General features: G+C 40.0%; 1 protein-coding gene across 1 annotated transcript; it reads right to left on the bottom strand.

Annotated features, from left to right (window-relative positions):
- Positions 1-16588: 16588 nt before the first annotated feature.
- On the bottom strand, positions 16589-17283 carry CheA75a (Chemosensory protein A 75a). Its single transcript, XM_001353941.4, has 2 exons — positions 17216-17283; positions 16589-17159 (listed from the first exon to the last, which is right to left on the bottom strand). Exons 1-2 carry the CDS (start codon positions 17264-17266, stop codon positions 16656-16658), a joined length of 555 nt encoding a protein of 184 aa, XP_001353977.2. The 5' UTR covers positions 17267-17283; the 3' UTR covers positions 16589-16655.
- Positions 17284-22102: the final 4819 nt, after the last annotated feature.

Here is a 22102-nt window from a genome sequence, read left to right as displayed (position 1 = left end):
GCTGCGTGTTCCTGGTGAAGGGTAATCATTGAAACCTTTTACTTTGAAAAATAGAATGTAATAATTTATAAATAATTGCTGTATTTGTATTTAAATATAATACTACTAATAAATATTTAAAACAGAATAATATAAATATATTTTATAATTGTTTCGAGGTCTGAATGCAACTAAAACGATACCATAAATCTTTGCAAAAATATATAAACCTCTAACTAGTATTTTAATTGTATCAAAAATATACCTTAATAATTTCTAAATTATTTCTATGTTTTTATTTATTTAAAATATTATTAATAAATATTTAAAATATAATGAAATATAGTTTATAATTGTTCCGACTTCGGAATGCAACTAAGATGATATCATAAACCTTTTACTGGTATTTTAATTTTATAAAAAATATACCTTAAAAATTTACAAAATAATTGCTGTATTTAAAATATAATATAATATAATTTATAATTTTTCCGACGTCTGAAAGCAACTAAAACGACACCATAAATATTTATAAATATATATAAAAAAAATATATAAACCTTTTACTAGTATTTTAATTGTATGAAAAATATAATGTAATAATTTATAAATGATTGCTGTATTTTTATTTAAATATAATAATATTAGTAAATATTTAAAACAGAATAAAATACAATTTATAATTGTTCCGAAACCATAAATCTTTACAGATATATAAACCTTTTACTGGTATTTTAATTTTATGTAAAATATACCTGAATAATTTATAAGTAATTTCTGTATTTTTATTTACATATAGTAATATTAATTAATATTTAGTATAAATATAAACTTGCTTTGAGACGGAATATCATAAAATATAGTATAATTTGTAATATATTATAAAACCATAAATCTTAACAGATATATAGAACCATTTGATGTCCATTTGGTGTATTTTGGCTAAAAGTATTCAATATTTTGCACTTAAATGCCCCTTCAACGCCACAAAATCGAACCGAAATCACTTGCGGCCTCTTGAATATTTCTTAAATGTAAAATGGAAAATGTTAAATGTTAAATGTATATGCCAGTTCCATTAGTCCCCCATTGAATCCTTTTTGGGCGCCTGCTGCAGCAGACCGAAATGAGTTTGCAATCCCCCAAACAGTGAGAGCCAGTCCTGCCCGACCTCGACCCCGACCCCGACCCCGAGTCCTGGCCGGGCCAACTCGTGCTGTAAAATCTGGCAAATGCCATTTTTTAATTGAATTTTCATTACATTTCCGTTTCGACGGTTGCTCCCTGTCCGAGGCAAAGCCACCGAAACAATTTAATAACAGAGCATCAGAAGTCAGTAAGTCTGTCCAAAGATATTTTCCGGTTCTCTCTTTTTTGTTGTTTGCTGAAATGTTTTCATATTTTTCTTTGGTTTGTTTTTTGGGGGGCTTTATCATGCAACACCGGCACTGGCAATGGCACCGGCGGCGACACGAAAAGCCGCTTACGTTGCACATCCCTGCAGCAGTCGAGAGGATTTGATTTTGGCCCTTTCGTTTTTTGGCGCTTCTTTTTTTTACGATGATTAAAAGTTATCTTAATGTCAGGCTAGGTTTACGACAATGTTGTCCCGGTTGTCGGAAGAGCGGGGAGAGCGGCGGAGAGCGGTGGAGAGCGGGGAGAGGCGGGCCAAAGAGTGTGACAGAAGTCATTCAGTTTGGGCAATGAAATGTTTACTCTGGAATGGTTTTAATTGCGTCTAGCAATGGCATCTTTAATGACTGATGACAGGACATGATCTTAATGGAAGCGCTTCGAGGTGGGGATGAGGTGTGGAGAGGCCTGGCTTGCCTGGCTGCCCAGATGGATAATCCTTTCTTGTCAATGGAAAAGTTTGTAAATGCTACTCTTGATGGTTACTAATATTCCAAGGAGCACAGGGACGATTCGAAGGGATTCCAAGGAGCACAAACTTGGGATATATCGCCCCCCAATACTCGGATAGAGCCTCACCTTGGGCCACTGATAGGCTCGCTCATCGCTTTCTGCTCCTCCAACAGGCTGGAGGACCCGATTATACCCTTAGGACCCTCGACTTTGAGGCCAAAACCACAGACAGCCCTTTGGGAAAAGCAGGCAGGGCCTCCCTCTCTTCTCATAAACAACTTTAAACTTTAAGCCATTCAAAAGGAAGTCTCTTCGCCAGATCTTGATTAATGCAGACACATGTCCATGCCCCAAACAGCGGCACAATATTTAGATGATTTGAAAATGCACTCAAAATCGTAGGATTCTATTTGCCCACCGAAGTCTGGGGCGAGGGCAGCATTGTGTCCATTCCCAGCTCCAGCTCCACCTCCTGCCCGGCTCTGCCCTGCCCTGCCCTACTCTGTTGTTCTCTTGTAATCTGTCATACAATCCGAGGCAAAAGGGGAGCCCATCGCATGTCCATGCGGCTGCACATGAAGGCCAATGAACGGTAAACTTAATTATCCAGCTTAATTGTGGGGGTATTGGGGGGTGGGGGGGGATATCGTGAGTGTGTCTGCTTTATGGATAGCCCTAATGCGGAATTATTAATTGCCATCAAGTGTAAATTCAAAACCTGCAATGTAAATTACCAAATTACAAGAACAACCCCTCACCCCCTACCACTCCCCTCCCCACTCCCCTCTCCCCACTCCCCTCTCTCTCTCTGTCTCTGAGGCAGATTCCCACCATCTTTTGGAAAGCCCAGACGTTTTTTGGTTGCTTTTTTGTTCCCAGACGCAGGCGAATTTCATTTTGTTTGGCCAACAAATTTTCCGCTTGGTTCATTTTTATTGACAATTAAATCCGAAAATAAAAAAAGAAACCAAAATTCGAGCTCCCCTCAGCCCAGCCTCAGGATTGCAGAAAATTGAAATGCAAATATGCAAATTTTTTCGCTACTCTCGTTACTTGTTTTTTGAGTTTTTTTTGATTTTTTTTCGAGGGAGCTGTTGACATATGCGATGTGCATAAATTTCCGTTTTGCCTCAAAACATTTCCGCAAAAATCATAATAAACGTTGCAGAAAACGCAAGACAAAGCCAAAGGGAAAGAGTAACATTTGGCTGACTCCAAAATAATAATAATAATAATTCAGCCGCAGGGCTAGAAGCCACAGAAAAATCAGGATTCCGAGGTCCACGAATCCTGCTGTCCCCCCGCCTAACGCTGACGCTGCTCCTTGAGACCCGCAGGGGTTAAGTGTGACTGACATGTGTATGGTGACTGCCTGGGCGATTCCCTTTCAGGGAACTTAGTTGAGCGTGAAATGCTCCTTGCTCGAGAGACAAACCGCCGTCTGGACTCCAGTCTAAGGTCAGATAAGTCTGCTCAAAAATGGGCAAATATTAAACCTTGTGGAGAGCAAAGCAGCCGAAAATTTAAACCCACATATCATCTCATTATCTGCCTCAACTGCTGACAATCTTTCGAGAACGTATTGATTGCCTGGAAAGTGCACTCTCTCCTGCCTCCACCCCTGGGCATTGCATTCATATGACACCTTTGAAGTTGGTCCAAGCCAGCACTTTGTATCTCTGTCTTTGCACAATGCATCGAAGCAGGAGCTGGAGCAGGAGCTGGAGCAGGAGCAGGAGCTGGTAATGTGAAATAAATTGGATTATCCTTTGATTCATTCACAGTTTGTCGCCCAGACTTGCCTGTCACATAATTTATGTGCTTTACATATTTCAAATCGAGGGCCACCTGAAAGTCAATTGCAACTCTGGTGTCGGGTTGTGCGTGTGTGTGGGAGGGAGGGTCATTAATTTGCCTTGGTGTCAGTCAAAGGAGGCGATAACAAGTTTTTGGCTGATTTGATTGCCGCCGTCTACGATGGCTACGATTTGGGGGAGGCGAGAGAGACTTTGATTTAATTGCTTTGGGCGCTTGAGAAACAGATTCATGGGTTTCAAGAAAAGAATAAGATACATTTCAAATGATTTTGATAGCCTCCTAGGCCTACCCTTAAGCTCCAATATGAATAGAAGCTATGTACTCGAGAAGGGCCAAATCCTAGGCCTACACCCAGGGTTTAAGAACCTCCCAAGAACCGCCATTCAACCAGATATTCGATTGGTTTTGATGCGGAGATGCTGCCCTCTACCGTTCCCCGCCCTCCATTAGAATATTCTTCCGAGTGAAAGGAGAAAGTAATGCATCCAAGGATTTCCTAGAGCATAGTCTTTGGGGAATATATTCCATATTCCATACTCCTTTTGGCAGCGAATAAATTTGGATTTCATTTATGTCTTGCTACTGTTTGCTCTCTCCCCCTCTCTCTCTCCCTCTCCTTAGAGTGAATTCTTGACCGTGATTAATGACCAAAAAGGTACCCAGACCTGGCCTGACGATCTCCAATTATGGCATTTGCATTTACAATTCTGAAATTGTAACCAATTATGCTGGACATTTGCCTCACTCCGGCCACTGATCGATTGTCGACGGGTTGGTTTTTCTCTTTGGGGGCAGCGATAAGAATCGAAACAATAACAAAACGATGAACCGAAAATGATTAGTCAACAAGGGACACAGACAGTAGAGACCAGAGACCAGAGACGAGAGACCAGAGACCTGGACCAGCAATAAAAAAAATTACAGACAATTTTCATGAACAAACGCCTTTTATGATCGGCCTGGCAGGGAAAATGGTAAATGGTAAATGGAAAATAGAAAATAGAGGGAAAAACTATTAACAAATGTCAATTAGATGACACAGGCGCAAAAGATTGAGATTGAGAGAAAGGCACGGTATGCAGGGGTTAATGACAATGAGACGTGAAGCAGATACAACCCACAGATACACAGATACACAACATAAAGAGATACATCCAGAGATATGTTTGTCATTTTCGGTTATCTTTTCTTTTCTTTTCTCTTCTTTTCCTTTCTTTCTTTCTTTTTTTGTGGCAATGTTACAGATATTCTTGGACTTGTTGGGTCGATTCCAATGATTTCTTTGGGATTTCTTTGGGATTTCTTTGGGAAATTAAAATGAGTCACAAATGACTCAGAGGCGTGTGAATTTGTGGGCTTTTTACCGTACTTTTTGAATCAAATTAATCGAGGAGAAACACGCCCATATTAAATAGAAATTAAATATAATTCACTTTGGTCCTTACGAAAATTACAATGATTTAAAAAATTAATACAAAAAAAAATAATACTAATAAATAAAAATAAATAAATACAAATAAAAAAGTTTTAAAAAATGTAAATAAAAAAAAGTTTTTTACAACAGATAAATATATAAAAAATTACATGTATAAAAAAAATATATATAAAAAAAGGTTTATATTAAAAAAAATAATACAAAATAATAATAATAATATAAAAAAAATAATACTAATAAATACAAATAAAAATATTTAAAACAATGTAATAAAAAAAAATAAAAAAGATAAATATATAAAAAAAATATATGTATAAAAAAAATATATAAAACAAGGTTTATATAAAAAAAATAATAATAAATAGTAATAATAATAAAAATAATATAACAAACAAAATAAAAATAATAAAAAAGATAAATATAAAAAAATGAATAAATAAAAAAAAAATTATAATAATAAAAATAAAAAAATGCTTGTCATCAAGGTTGAAGAATTTCGAGGGGGATATTATTTGGTTTAGTTATCTGTCCAGGTGTCTAAGGTAGAGCTCCTCTAAGGAGGCAGGATACAAGTATTCGATCGAACGCAATGCTGGAAAAGCAAGGACTACCTCAAGCACACATTTTGCCTGCCAGATCTGTCCAGAGAGAGAGTTTTTGAAAGCCCTGCCACCAAACATTCCAAGACGGAAAGTTGGATCATCGAAATTCGAGGAGGAAAATATTATGGAAGCCACCACTTGGAATGGTGCCAATTCGTTGACAATAAACAAATCGCTAGACCGATTAGCGATTAGCGGCTTGGAGTGGGAAAAACCCCTGTTTTCGGGGCAAGGAAACGTGCCCTTGAGGATCCCCCGGGTTCCTACCATTAATATTGGACTGTTCCCATTGAAATGCTGGGCTGTGACCCCCAGGGGCAGGTCTGATCTGCGGCCAACTCTGCACGTTTTTTATACAACTCAATTATGGGCTCTCCTCCATTGTGGGCCGCTCTTTTTTTTTATGCCTGAAATCAATTTGTAGCACTTTGGAGCTGGAAATTAACGTTATTAGGTATTTGCCTTTTTTATTATTATGCGAGACAATCGACATTTTTCTTTTAATGTGGGGGCAGAGTGCTGGGAGGGGGGGCGTCAAGGGCCAAGTGTCACTTGCCGGTGGAGCCGAGCATAAACGCCTTTTGTTCTATCAGAAATTAACGCCTGAAATGGATTTTAAGTGTGGCCAGGCTAATTGAAAAGGTGTTGCCACAAGTGGGGAAAAAAAAGGCCAGCCGGGAAGGAGGAAGTCGGAAAAAAAAATCACAGACGAGCGTCAAGCAATTGACCGCCGGGAAACGAACCCATAAACAAATTACAAACAAAAGGCATTTAAGGACTTGAACCTCGAACCGGGACCCAGACACAGACACCCAGACCCGGACCCGTCTCCGGCTCTGGCTCCGGCACGCAAGGTTCAAGGCATTTATTTATTAATCGCATGTCAAGGGACACATTCCACTCTGACAAAAAATACAAAAAAAGTTGGAAAAAATACATATTAGCACGTAAGCATTAAACACTTTTTAAGCGGAAGAACTAATTAACAAGGAAAAGGACTCGGACTAGGACTAGGACTCCAACTCGAACTCCAAGTCGAACCCAGACAGAACTCGGCAAAAACTCATTAGCACGCTCGAACGTTAAAAATGTCGCGTCAAAATCAGCGCTTAATATTTTTTATGATTAACAAAAATCGGGTGGTGGGCGGGGGGCGTGGCATGAGGTGGATTAAATGATGGCAGTCTGGTGGAGTTTATGGCTCCAAAGAGACAGACGACGAAAACATGGAAAACTTCTTTGTATTTGGGGGCAGATATAGCCCGTCCAATTTGGATTTAGTTATTATATATTGCAGTGGATTTGACTTGGATTTGATGGGCTTAAGCTAGTTATTTATTCTGATTTTTAATAAATATAATTTATATTTTTTGCGGAATTTTTTTCTATGCAAAAAGGGCCTCGACACTGGGATAGACAGTACGCCTGTCCATAGAATAGAGCTAGCTGCGAACAGAGAAAGAGAAGAGAGATAGTGCCCTGCTAAGCTACTCTGTGAGAGGGTAAGAGAGTGAGTGGGGCAGGGGAGCACAAGAGGGACAGCCAGATATGGCATTATCGACGGGGATATTGGAGCTGGTCAAGAATATATCATTTCATATTATCTATGGCATGGCTATGGGATTGGAAGGCATTTCAGAACGTTTTTAACCTCATTTTAGTTTGGAAATGAGTAACTGCTGGCCCCAAAACAGCTGATTCCACTAAAAGTCTGAGATTTCCACTGTTTTAGAGGGACCCTCGCCTTGCAGGGCCCTTCAATGGTCACAAATTTGAATATTTTTTTATTTTAAAGCCCATTTACACTGACATGAGAGGCCTATGGATAAGAGACGGAGTACTTGGAAAACAATCCCTATAGAAGGAGTGGCTATGCTTCATTTTGGGAGAAGGAGGATGTTCCCCACATTTCCGAGGCCTTCTTTGAGGCACGAATGGAAGGAAGTTCTTCTTGGACTGTGGCCCAATCTCCAACTGGCTCTGCGGAATATCTTAGCACGGGGGAGACGCTTCGGTGTGTCTTTGTTTCTCTCCCAGAGGACCAGCAGAGCCTGCAGGGCACTCTCTTTCTCCTTTGACTTTCTGGCTAAAAATATGCATTATATTATATTGTGGGTCGACAGAAAGCATTGCGACTCGTGTGTGTGCGTATTATTTACGCAGACTTGGGTGCACATAGACAGACCTGGACAGACAGGTGCCTGGACAGGACAGTGGTGGGAGAAAGTACTGACAGATCGGGGGGCTGGGGGGCTCGAGGGCGTGACACAGTCAAAGTAATCATCATAACTCCGTGCGACTGGAAACGCTAAAGACTCATTAATCGCCAGCACACACACAAAGGACAGAGGCGACAGGACGCTTTTGGCATGTCCTGGCAGCGAGTTTCGCGACTTTTGCCGCCAGATCCATTTTAATTGTCTGCCTTTTTGTGGAGCGGCGACCACGACTAGGGAAGCAAAGCAAAACAAAACGAAACGAAGGGAGACGAAGGGAGACAGAGGACCGGTCAGAGTCCTGACACCCGCGGCTGCGTCACTCAGCTGTCCGTTGGATCCCGGCTTTGTCCCGACTCCCATCTCATCTGCCTTTCATTTCGGTTTTTATCGGTAATAAGGTGTTTTTGACGACCCTACTGGACGACTGTCCCTGCACTGCTGGCGCTGCTGGCTGCTGCCGCTGCTGGCTTCTGGCTTTTATAAATATGACGATATATTTTCGCTGGCCACTGTCGCTATGTTCGCCCCTGTCCGCTGCTCTCATTTCAACTTCATTTTGGTTTTTAATTTCCTACTGGGATTTACGTAAAAGGTATTCCCACTGTCTGCGTCGAGCTCTCCACGACCGCTGCAGACAGCAGCATCGTCCTTTTAATAGCCAGTCGTCCAGTCGACCAGTCAGCCAGTCGTCCAGTCTGGCAGCGATTTTAATATAAAAACTAAAGCAGAAACAACCGCAGCGTAGAGGAGCCAGACCCGAAAAAGGGGAGCGGGCGGGGGTGCGGGCGGTGGTGGGGGCAGGACCAAAGTGAGATAAGCGCCTGTAAGCTCTATTAACGGAAAAACAGCATGTCCACATGTGTGTGTGTGTGTGGTGTGTGTGTGTGTGTGTGTGTAAAGGACCACAAGGAGTTGGCAACTTGAAAGGGGGCTTTTCAATTTAAACCAGGACTCGTAAGGACTCTTGTTTTTATAATACAAAATCGTTAATAATAAAAATAATAATTCTAATTATAAAATACAAATTATTTTTAGATTTTCAATTTAGATTTTTCCAATAAAAATTGCACATACAACGTAGTTAAATCTTTTAATTAATTATTTAAGCCAGAAATAATAATCAATTATGCAAATTATGAAATACAAATTAATTTCAGATATTTTGATTATTTTTTATTTCCATTTTTTAAGAAGACTTATTTGAATACAAATTAATCAAACTATTGATTGAATTAATTTAATTCATTATTTAAGTCAGAAATAAGCATATTTTACATTTTAACTATTTTTTTAATTTTATTTCAAATTTTAGAGAAGATTAAAAACTAAAAATATTAGTTATTTATGTGAATATAAAAATTGAAAATTTAATGGAAAATTAAAATTAAACAATCTATTAATAAATTTTTTTAGCTTGAACAAATAGTCAATAATAAAAATTATGCATTAAAAATTAATTTAAATATTTATTAAAAAAAAAACTTTTATGCCATTTTTATTATTTTTTTTGTCTGAAAAATTATAAATTAAAAATGTGAGTTATTTTTTTGAATAAAAATTGAAAATAAAAGCTAATCATTCCGTTAATCAATTTATATTAGAAATATTTAAAAATAATAAATAACAATAAAAATAGGAATAGGAATATTTTAGATTTAGATTGTTATTATTTAAAAAATCTAAATTAAAAATATGAGTTGTATTTTTTTCCCTTAAGAAAAATTCCCCTATTAAAAGTCTATCCTGTTGCCGGAGACCTTTTAAAAAAAATAGGTAACTCTTTTGGACTTTTGATTTTTGAAACGCATAGCTCATATTTCGCATCTCTGATGTGAAACAGAAATACAAGCCCTTTCGAGGCACTCGTCGGCCTTCTGATTGACAGCTCAAGTTAATCCTTTCAATTCCTGTGTGGGGTGTGCTCTAAATCGCACTCCGAGGCGTTTGCAATTAATAATTGAAGCTCGCCTCGAAGCCTTCAAACACTTTGCAGGCCCCTTGCCATTTGGGTAATTAATCAAAAAAGGCTTGCCCATCGTGGCATAAAATGAACAGAAAACTTGCCAAGCGCTAGACCTGAAATAAATTGCATAATGGCTAACAGCGACAGCGACAAAAAAATTATATGTGAAAAGCCTGGCTATGGCCATACATTAATAATTACACACAATGCACAAAAGGCAAAAGTGTTAGAAGCCCCAGAGTCAAAAGTTCCGAACTCTCGTCGGTTGTAATCCATCAAAAGCGGCGACAAACTTCACGCATTGTTAGACAGCCAAAGACTTGCCCCCTGCCCCCCAAGGCCCCCCGAGGAGGGGGTTTTCAAATTAAAAGCCACAGCCAAACGTTGTGCCAGAGGTGGGTGGGCCGTGGGCCGAGGTTTCGGGGGAAATAGGTCTCAGAAGAGCTCCCAACTCCCGGCTCCCGGCTCACGGCTGCAGCCTCTTCTATTGACAGTGGAAGAAGGAAGGCCCTGCCAAGCAAAAGAATCTCTTTGAGCTGTAATTTTTAGCCATTTAGCTGGCAGGGCACGTTTTGCATTTAGCGCGTAAAATAAATTTGCACAATTTGTGACAAGTGTGCGAGCACACTGCCACAGGACGGGGGACGGGTGGGGGGCAGTGGCAGGCGAAGAGGCAAACAAATTGACAACACAAATGCGTTGCAAATGCCACAGAAGAGTGGCCACTGTGGTTCAAGACTAACCGAAAAACAATACACCCCCGTCGAAAGGATATCCTCGGTGATTTCTGGGCCATCCTTGGACTCCTTCAGAGTCCACCTGATCCTTGGCTATCGATCCAAGGACTGCTCCGGTCCAGCCTGGTCCCACTGTGCGGCTCTAGGGGAGACTCTCTCCCTGTGTGTTTGTGTTTCTTTGTTCCAAGGAGGCGTCACTGTGTGGGCCCCTGTGGGTCGACTAATTGTCATGCCATGCCCGCACTCGCAGACCGCTCGCTTGTCTGCTCGGGGGCCCTGCTGCTATTGCTATTGCCATTGCCACTGCTACTGCTACTGATTTTTCTTATTTGTGCCTCGGCAGAGAGCTCTGTCTGTCTCTGTCCATCAATTGACTTTATCTATTTGAACTCGCATGTTAAAAATATCAATTTGTTGTCGCAGGGAACTTGCAGTCAGTAGTCCCAGGCCAGGCCAGGCCAGACCAGACCCGACCAGACTTTGCCTTTGCCTTTGCCCGTTTTCTGACAGACAGTTCGGGCTGGTTCTTCGATTGGCTGGTCTGCCCCGTTGCAACGTTTGTTTGTGGGCTGTGGCTCGTTCTGCAACTGGGACTGCGACTGGGACTGGGTCTAGAATCGCAGCTTTTGCGTTTTTTGGTGTGATTTATGGCCACTTGCATGGCATAAATGTAGGTGCGGCCTGCTGCCACATAAATCATTGTTCAACGCTTTGCAATTGCACAAAATTTTCGCCATTCGAGGCTTCCGAGTGTCCCGAGTGTCCCCAGGCTTGGCTCGCTTAAGCAGGGATAATGCTGGTAATCACCAATCAAAGCTTTTTAGAACGGTTTTGCACTGGAGTTGAAGTTTTTTTAAACTAACATAATTTAAATAATTTTTTTTTTTAAATAAATAAAACTTCTAAATTATATTATAAATATTTGAAAGAAAATAATAACATATGGAAAAGAATTTCAAATAATTTATAATATTTTTATTAATATTAATATTTATAATTTTAAAGACTTAACTTGATAATAATCCCCCTAAGATAGTTAGTTAGTTTTAATTATCCTTGTTATTAAAAAAGACTAAAAAATAATAAATTTAGGTCTGTAAATATTAAAATACATAAATATAGTTTATTTACAAAAAAATTTAAGTTATTTCTTTTACTTTTAATTATAAAAAAAATAAAAAAATATTAATTAAATTAATTAAATTAAACATATTAATTAATACATAAATAATTTAGCTTTTAATTATATAAAAATTGTTTAATTAAAAAAAAAAGATTAATTCAATTAATATTTAATAACATTCACTTTTCTTGCTGAAATTCCTTATTAATTTCGTCTCTTACTTGCTGGCAATTCCCAAACGGATTAGCCCTCAAAATGACTCAAGGAAATTGTCATGCCCTAAGACCGTTTAATCTGTTTTCTTGCAGACTATTTCCTGTTTAAACACCGTATATCCCATATCCCGACACCTGTTATACTTTCTTCCTTTAGCCAAGTCATCGGACCATTTTGAATCACTTAATTTTGCTAAGGAACCCAATCCCGAGACCCGAACTCCGAGTCCCGGCACGGCACTCCAGATCAATTATGAAACCGAATGAGCGGCAGCTATAAGTGTGCCACTTGTTCGAAAAGGACCCAGCCGAGTCAATTATAAGGCTTGGCCAGTGAAAATCAGGGGAGACCGCACCCGCACAGCCGCACAGGGCCCTGGCCCTGTCCCATGAATAATTCATCGAGTCAACTGAGTGGCTGTGCCTGCATTAATGAGTAACGCTTCTTATTTACCATGATGCCGCACAAAAAAAAAAGAGAGAAGAGAACTGGAAAGTATTGGCCGAGACAAGTTTAATTAGAGAGGGAAGTCAGGGCAAATTGTCTTATCATAATCATTCCCATCCCATACCCCAGAAATGTTCGTGATTTTTCGCACACACTGGAAAATTGTGTTTAGTCATTGCCAGCACTTTGGCTTTCCCGGCGGACATCAATCATAGTCAGGGCAGACTCGCAGACCATTTGGACAGTGGAGTTAATGGCCTGGCCAGAGGAGGATCCCCAGGATTCGGTAGGCGGTCCCTGGCCATATAATGTGCTGGGTGTTTGCGTGTCCTTTCCCGGAGTCTCTCGGACGACAAGTGCATGATTAATTATTTTATTATCTATAAATTGGTTTTTGTCCGATGACGAAGGTGGACCTTTTCCCTCTCTCTCTCTCTCGCTCTCTTTCTGTACCTTTGCATACTTTGAGGCTTGTGGAAATTGTACTCTACTTTTGCTTTGTGTGTTTCTTTAAAAGGTTTTGTCCCTCGATTTCCACACTACACGGCTCCATCATCATTAAGCCGCCCCGAAAAAGCTCTAAGCTGCAAAAAAACAACAACATTTTCAAGTGAGAATTTATGCTGTGCCATGGGGGTGGGGTGGGGGGGGATATGCCACTCGAAATTGTGAAGTACGGTCCGAGGAGTGCTCTGTAGCGGATTTCTGGTTCAATATTTTTGCCATTTTTGCGAAAAACATTCGAGTGGAAAATCTGTTGAAATTCTTTTCGGGTTTGCCCATTAAAAATCTTTCAACTTTTTTTTTTATATCTCTAGGCAGGGTATGGGGATTTTATGGCAAGACATGGGGTCACCACCACCAGATTTGGGTCACCAACTGTTCTGTTCTTGTTTAATTAGCAAAGTTTTATGACCCTTCCATGGGGGAGTGGTGAGTGGGGAATGTATCTGAAATATTGTGATGACAGACCGAATGTGTGGCGCAATGGAAAATAAATGGAAATGTACTCGGAGCACTTCTGCTAGGGTTTCCCTCATTAACCTGCAACACAGAACGTGGGTAGCCAACCCATTCGATTGGCGATCCCTCTGGAAAGCTGGCTCCATTACCATTCACCATTCCCCACCATGGGGAATATCTTCCACCAATTAGCGGCTGGGATCTTAGAAGCGAGGCAGCAACTAACTCAATCATTACGCAATTAGGCGGCACACATTTCTATACAGATTTATGACCATATCCAGGCCGACTGGGGGTCACATTAAATCACGCGACCCATTAATAAAATTCTTACAATCGTCTCAGATCCACAGATCCACAGATATTTCTAGAAACAGAAGTTTCAAATATTTAATCATTGTCGCTGGGCCTTGAGATACAGATGCCATAATTCTGTTGAAAACAATTTGTAGGCTCTTCGCCGGAGTGTGGGGGGGGGGCTGCAGCTGTGTGTGTGTTTGAGTGGAGATTCGAACAGTTTTATGACCCTGTTTTGGCTGCCATTAAAATGTTGTGTAAATTCTGGAAATAATCAAATCCGAATCGAGATCACACTCGGAATTCTTGAAGAAGACATTAAAAATTACAGATAGCCAATAGCCGGGGGTACATTCAATTATTCTGATTTATCACTTCGCTGTAAACGATTTTTGAGTGTGTTGAATATTCAACCCAAAACCGAAAAAGCTGGAAAACGTGACGACTTGGGGGGCAATAATATTGAGTACTGGAGACCGAACCGTCTTTGAAATTTATCGTATTATCTATTGAAATGTTTGCCATTCAAAGGGCATTTATCGAATGCAATTTGTCCTGTTTTCAACCATTCCAAATAGTCATTCAACTTTCGTATCAAAAACAATCTATGGCGAAACCACGTAAACCATTAACTAATGAGGTTCATTTACATTTGACGAGTTCCGTGCCCGCCTCGAAGCACTTGCAACGTTCGATCAAATCAATGATCGACATCTACCATCTACCACAGACCCACACACAAATTCGTTGCGGCACTATGTGGGCCTAGGCCTGAAAAGCCAACAAAAACAAAAAAAAAAAAGAAATCCAATTAACACTTTTAGAACGTGCCAAAAGTTTATTGCGCAAAAGCTTGATTTATGCAAAAAGATTGGGTAGCCACTGTGTCTAAGTCGCCGAGTCGCGGGCCGAATGGGGGCTAGAACACCCACAACCCACAACGAGACCAGCCAGACCGGCCGAATCCATCAACCTCGAGATCTACCTGCAAGAACTGGTGGAAAAAGCGTCCACCCCTTGGGGAAATAATTCCCAAGCAGGCAAAGATATTAAATAATCCATAAATGGGTTTGTTCGATGGCAAATTAATAAATAAAATAAAAAATAATTCATCGAGTCAGTAACGCTTCTTATTGACCATGATGCCGAACAGAAAATTTAAAAAATAAATAATATAAAAAAGACATTAAAATCGAAAATCTAAAATTTGTATACAAAAAAATAATAAATAATTAAATTAAAATAAAATAAAGAAATAAAAACAAATAAAATAAATGAATAGAAACACAACAAAATTTAAAGTTTATATCAAACAAAAAATCAATCAATAATAACATTATAATATAAATAATATTAAAAATTCTATTAAGTAATGAGGAAATGAGGAAAAATTGCTCAATTAAAATCTTTAGCAGACAAAGTTACTAAATAATCCACAAATAAAAAATTTAAAAATAGTAAATAAAAATAAAGAAAAAAAATTAATTAAATAAAATACAAATAAATAAAATAAAAAATACACTAAATTCTAAGTTTATATAAAAAAATTAAAATAAATAATTAAAAACAAATAAAATATAAAAAAAACCATCAAAATCGAAAATTTAGAGTTTATATCAAAAAAGAAATCAATCAATAAGTATTATAATATAAATGGCATTATAAATGTTAGTACAACTTTTAGCTTTAGGAGAAAAGTCAAATAAATAAAAAAAAGATATTGCAAGATCTTCTCCGATCGATGCTCATCTACAGTCCCTAAGAACACCTCCTTTTAATACCATAAGCCCCCTAAAATTCCTATAGAATACAATGTATATTCCTATAGAGCGGATAAACCGCTACTTGAATGCCAGTAACATCCCCAATGCCTTAATACACAACATTAAATTAATGCACTCTTGAGAATATTCAGAGTCTTAACTCAAGGGCTCGTAGGGTATATATTCGTATCCGATTTGATACAAATGATAAAGCTGATTAATAAATGTTTTCATTATATGAATCAATAATTATAAAACACTCAAAGTGCCGAAATGTCGGCTGCGTTTCTTCGATACAGATCGATTGAATATAGTAGATACGAGTACGAGTGTCTGCTTTGTCGTTCTTATGCGTTCATAATAATAAATAGCAGTGATTTAATCAATTGTGGCAGGTGTTTTCTTTCGATTTTCGCTTGGGTTTTGTTTTTGTTTTGTTTTTGCTTTTGGCAACACAAAAAAGTGCACGCAGCGTTCAGGCCAGATCGAAACTGGTTGGATCCGATGCCAAAAACCAAAAACCAAAATCCAAAATCCAACTTCAACTCCAACTCCAGCGATAGGGGGTCTGGGGGGGTCTTGTTTGATTTGCTCAAATTAGCGCATGCAGCACCGAAAGGAAAACCTGCTGGGTAGCTGGCCACTGTCGAGGCATTTGCAACATGTGGCACGTTTCTGTGTGCGGCGAGCAGGCGATTGAAATTGAAAACTTCACAGCAAATTGTTGGCACTTAATTGAGTAACTCTGATCGATCTCGAGATGTGCTTTGCATAAATTGAGAGGGAAAAGGGGTTAGGCAGCCGGCTTGGGGCTCGCTTGAGGCTCGCTTGGGGCTGGCTTGGGGCTGCCCTGGGAGTGGGTGCGTGACACCTACAGTGTCATATGGAAGTCGCCTGACAGCTTGACTTTGATCGTGTCTGCTGTGAAGTGCATTGTCTGCGATCTCCAGGGGTCCCAAGCGATCGCTTTGCTTTGCAGTTTCATGGCTTGCGGCTTTATGGCTACGATTCCACGCTCGTAGTTTATCGATCTCTTGAGTTGCTTTGCAACTGACACAATTGGGTCATAGTTCTTAGGGTCGTGCAGCTGTGCTCGCTCGTACGTTGCAATCTGTCTGTCTTTCGATTTCTGTCAAATATCATTAATCCATTATTCTGGATACATTTCGCTTTCAAAGACTTTTTTTTGTTGTATTTAACGAAAATATGAATATATAAGGTTGTTATCTAACTCTGACGATCCTCAATCTTGATGATCACAGTCAGACCGCCGACATTCTTGCCGGCACTGAAGAACGTTATGATCGCCTTGAGAATGCCCCGCGGCACCTGCTGGGGCCAGTCCTCCGTATTGAAGAGGACATTCTTGATGTAGTACTCGCCCTCGGGAATGGGACACGTATCCTCATCGACAGTGGGAAAATTGGTGGTCTCTCCCTGCGTTAGCGAGGGCTGAACGAACTGCACGTAGAACTTCTTGAAGCACTCACAGATGCTCGTCTGCGGCACGTCCATGGCCATGCGCTTGAAGTCGCCGTCACCGTTCGGACTCGAGTAGAGCTCGACGGACACCTTGAAGTCGTCGTTGTTCATTGCTCCCAGGAACTTGAAGGATCCGTTGAGGGCTCGCTCCCGGCCGACGGTCTTCAGGGTGTCGAACAGCACCAAGGTCTCAGAGTCGCCCTCGAAGGGCTCCAGTTTCTCATTGGTGACCACATAGGATTGTTCGCACTACAAGACATCCCTCCATGTATTATCAATGCAATATTTGTATGGTTTATAGTCACCGAAATGTTGTGCAGCAATCGGAGCAGCAACACTGCCAGTATCCACTTCATTTTGATCTGTCCGTGCCGTTGGGTCCGACCAGACCTATTTATGGGATGATCCCGGCATGCCATATTCATGTTCTCTGGCGATTAGCCATCTTGTTTTGTTCATTGACAACAATGTTGTTGCCGATTCGCTGATCTTCTACTTCGACAAGAACTATTTTTCAATCACGAGATATACAGAATACAACACTGAAACACTGAATGGAATGCATAAGTGGAATGTATCCAGATACTGGCAATGCAGATAAATGGCATCCACAAACAATCGGGATGCCATATGGCGATTTCCCGATTGATCTACCAGAGGATCTCATTCACAGTCGGGGGAAAGAAGGGCAGAGTAAAGGGAAACACACCCATATTTCGATTTAATTAAATATTTAAATATTCACTTTGATTCAAACATGGATCTATTAAAAACTATCACGTTAAATATTCGACACAGCTATAAAAACCACTCAACCTCCTCCGTTTTTTGGGGGATCAGAATGGAGCTCCCAAGACCTCGAAGACCTGGCCAGACCAGATGCTTGCTTCTTAAGGATGTCGATGGATGTCGCCAGCGAGGCGATGGAGGCCTTCTAGCCATCCTGGCCGTCGGAAGGGTGGAAGGGGAAGGCGTTTTGCTGCTCCCATGGAGAGCGAATATTTTCGGGATTTAATTAACTGCCAAAACAGCCTAATTACAGCCCTAAACAATGCCTGTGAATAGGGGGGCTCAACATATGACCACACAAAAAATTATAGACCGCCGTGCTTTAGGGTCGCAAAATTGAGTTCCAGTCAATAAACTTGTCTAAGCTCTTTCAACATAAATCCATCTCTTTTAATAATTTTAATAATAAATATAAATAGAATTTCTCTCTTCTCTCTCACTTACCTATAATCCTCTTCGATTCTGATGAAAAGCGACATCCGCATTGCAAAACCGCGCTGAAACCGCAAGCGAAACGCACAAAATGTTTTCTAATATGAGCAAAAATTTCAGGCATATTTATTTATTCAATACCACATTTTAGATTTTTACACATGAAAAAAAATATTATGAAAAATAATAGGTTTTTCTTTCTACAAACATCGCACATTGCCATTTTACGAAGGTACAACAAAACCGCATCGAAACCGCAGACGAAACGCACGAAATGAGCACAAATTTCAGGCATATTTATTTAAGGTGCGGCACTAGAGGGCGAAGGTACGCGTTTCAGATCAGATCAGATCAGCAGTTTTGGCAATGCCTCACCCCTTTATGAGCATCACTTGGAACGAGAGAGACTCACTCCTTTTTTATTCTCTTCTTCACTGACTTTGACGCCATGGCGTGGGAGAGGGACAAAACTTGACGAATTTTCAAGCGCGCACACACCCACGCACACGGGATCAAATGAAAAAAGCGAGACAAGGAAACAATTACACATTTTAGATATTTGCACATAAAAAAATATGTTTTTTTTAACTTGTATCATTTATATATATACATATATTTAACACTTACACATATATCACACATTAATACACTTTTTCTTCGACTAGCTGCATTTTTGCCGCCATTTTGCTTTTTCCTGCGCCCCTGCAGAGACATTTTTTTTGCCTTAAACACACATTTTCTTGCACTAAAACACTTTTTTGTATCGCCAAACTTAAAAAAACATCTGCGCGGCATTTTAGCCGTTTGATTTTTCACCATTTTCCGGGTTTTCACCGATTGAAAAGCGGAGCTGACTTACGAACGCGCGCTTCGACCGGGTGAAAAAATAGGAGTGAGAGAGGCGCAAATGCGTTCATTCCTTGATCCTCCATTTCCTAATTGCACTCACTCCCACGCTCTCTTTAGCAGCTTTTGCGAAAACGAAAAACGGAACGAAAAAAGGGAGAAAACGGAACAATAACATTTCTTTTATTTTTACACATGCAAAAAAGAGAATTTATGCAAAATAATTATATGTATTTATGTACAAATACAAATATCAAAAATTGCTGCACTTTTCCTTTGTGCATCTTTTTTTTGGCATTTTGCCTTTTCTGCACCCCCGCCCTTGAGCAAACACATTTTCTTGCAATAAAATTATTATTTTGTATATAATCACAGCATCATTAAACAAAACTTCACTTCACACACCTGCGCGACAATTTTCCTATTGGATTTTTCACCATTTTCCTGATTTTCACAGAGAAACGCGGCGCTGACCCACGGAATGCTGACCTGTTGAAAAAAAATTAAGTGAGAGCCGCTCAAATGCGTTCATTCCTTGATCTCCTGCTGCTCTTCCTATTTTCTCTCACTCCCACGCTCGCTTCGGGTGCCTTTTGCTCAAATTGAAATTACTCAAGATGGTCGGTCAGCTAACTCTCTTTCGTCAAGCTTCTTGTGTGGGAATGGGAGTGAGAGGGAGAGCCTGGTGGGAGAGTTACAGTGCGCGGTGTAGGTGCAGCGCATTGTGAAATTATCTCAATTTAATTTAATTAATAAATCTCTCTTTGTAAAATAGCTTAATTTAAATATATTGATTGATCACCATTTGCCGAAACAGTGGACGGAGGGCAGGAGTAGCGACAAGCAAAAGCATAAAGAACTCAAGAGAGCGTGGGAGAGAGGCCAATTAGATAGAGAGAGCATAGAATGAACGCATTTTTTCACCAGGTCAAAGCGTCAAAACGTATGTAAGTCAGCTCCGCGTCTTACTCCGTGAAAATCGGGAAAATGGTGAAAAATCCAACGCGAAAATTGTCGCGGAGGTGTGTAGTAAAGTTTAGTGTAGCGGTGCAGTGTTAATATATAAAATAATTGTGTTTTATTGCAAGAAAATGTGTCTGCTCAAGGGCGGGGCGCAGAAAAGGGCAAATTGGCGAGAGAAATGCAGCTCGACGAAGAAAACGTGCGACAATATGTAATATATTATGTATGTACATATATTCTTTTGATGCATACATAAATATGATGCTTAAATAAACATATAATTGTAGCATACATTCATTTTTTTTTCATGTGTAAAAATCAAAAATTTGCTGTTGTTCCGTTGTGTCCCTTTTTTTCGTTTGGTTTTCGCAACGGCCGCTGAAGAGAGCGTGGGTGTGAGAGTTATTAGGAAGAGTGGCATGAGAGCATTTGCGCCGCTCTCACTTAAATTTTTTTTCACCCGGTCGAAGTGTGCGTTCGTAAGTCAGCTCCGCTTTTCAATCGGTGAAAATTCGGAAAAAGGTGAAAAATCCAACGGGAAAAATGTCGCGCAGGTGTGTGAACTGGAGTTTAGTTTAGTGACGCAAGGATAAAATACGAAAAATATGTTTTCTTTGCAAGAAAATGTTTCTGCTCAAGAACGGAACGCAGAAATGGGCAAAATGCAGCTCGACTAAGGAAAAGTGCGGCTATTTGTCATGTATGTGAGTACATATGTTTAGTATATATTAAATAAATATATAGATTAACATAATATATTTTCAAAAATCCTAGTGCTCGTGTTTATCAAACTAAAATGTTTTATTGTTCCGTTTTCTCGCTTCCTTTTCGTTTGATCCCGTCAGTTCTAGCCATGTGTGTGTGTGTGTGCGTGCTTGTAAATTCGTCAAGTTTTGTCCCTCTCCCACGCCATGGCGTAATAGGGCAGTGAAGAAGAGAATGAAAAAGGAAGGAGTCTCTCTCGTTCCAAGTGATGCTCATAAAGGGGTGAGGCATTGCCAAATCTGCTGATCTGACTCTCTCCTGTTAAGTGTGTCTACGCGTACCTTCGCCCTCTAGTGCCGCACCTTAGATGAATATGCCTGAAATTTGTGTTCTTATTAGAAATTGTTTTGTGCGTTTCTGTGCGGTTTTGTCTTAGCTTCGTTGTCCGTTTTGAGTCCGACCAAATGCAAAAATGCTCTCCTTCTTCTGCTCATCTCCGCCTGTTGGTGGGTGTGGGACGGAGAGGATGTTGAGTGGTAGAGTTCGGTTGCAGGAAACAGCTCAAGTAGAATGTCATGTATAAATGTAGTACAAGTTTAATTCCCTGTAGGAAACACAGAAAATTGCATATTTTCGTAGAATATTAACAAAAATCAATCAATAAGCGTTGTATTTATCGTTTTTGAATTATCTTGGTATGCACTTTTGTAAGGTGGAGACTCGAACACAAAAATGAGATATCCATATTCCTTTTGGGTGTTGAAAAATCAACTAAAATAATTCAATTTGTTCGAATCGGTGCAGCTCTCCCCCGCCAGATGGCAGACAAAATTCAAGCGAAGCCCCATCAACAGCTCATCAAACGGAATAGAATCCCATACCCAAAAAAATGCCCCCAAAAAACCGGCGATAATAAAGCATTAATTGAAAACTTATAAACAAAAGACAGAAGACAGAAGTCAGAAGTCCCTGCGTTACGATGAGGCGAAGACAAAATACACGAAATGGAAAAACACACACACAATAAACGCACAGAAAGTGCGTCGATGGGCGGGGGAAAAACAGAACTCAGCAGGAGATATTTTACATTTTCACGGATGGATTTCCCCGGAAAGTGTTTTGGGGCGCGCTAGGTTTATATTTATAACAAATTCATTCAAGATCCAACAACGAGGGCTAAGGCGAGGGCGAGGGCCTCTGGGCAATGGACGGGGGCACACACGCGCCCGCTGCTGCCAAAGCCTATAAATAGGAAAAGTCAAATGAAAGAGGGGATTTTCCGAAAAATGAAAACGTCACTTCAACTTGGCATTGCCCCCGCTTTTCAAGGGGGGGCGGGGGGCCGCCGCCGCCCATCCCCATGCCTCTAACGAAACAAACATCTGCAAGCCGCAACAATTTGAGGCATTTTCCAAGTAATATGCAACACATGTTGGAAGTGTGCCTGCGCCTGCGCC

This window comes from Drosophila pseudoobscura, chromosome X (genome assembly GCF_009870125.1).
Source record: "Drosophila pseudoobscura strain MV-25-SWS-2005 chromosome X, UCI_Dpse_MV25, whole genome shotgun sequence".
Taxonomy (NCBI): domain Eukaryota; kingdom Metazoa; phylum Arthropoda; class Insecta; order Diptera; family Drosophilidae; genus Drosophila; species Drosophila pseudoobscura.
Note: the sequence above shows the minus strand (reverse complement) of the source record. Positions and strands in the feature narration are given on the sequence as shown.

Coding starts and splice junctions, on each gene's coding strand:
- CheA75a (XM_001353941.4), bottom strand. CDS start 17,266: ATGAAGTGGATACTGGCAGTGTTGCTGCTCCGATTGCTGCACAACATT. Junction 17,160..17,215: donor GATTGCTGCACAACATTTCG/GTGACTATAAAC, acceptor GATGTCTTGTAG/TGCGAACAATCCTATGTGGT.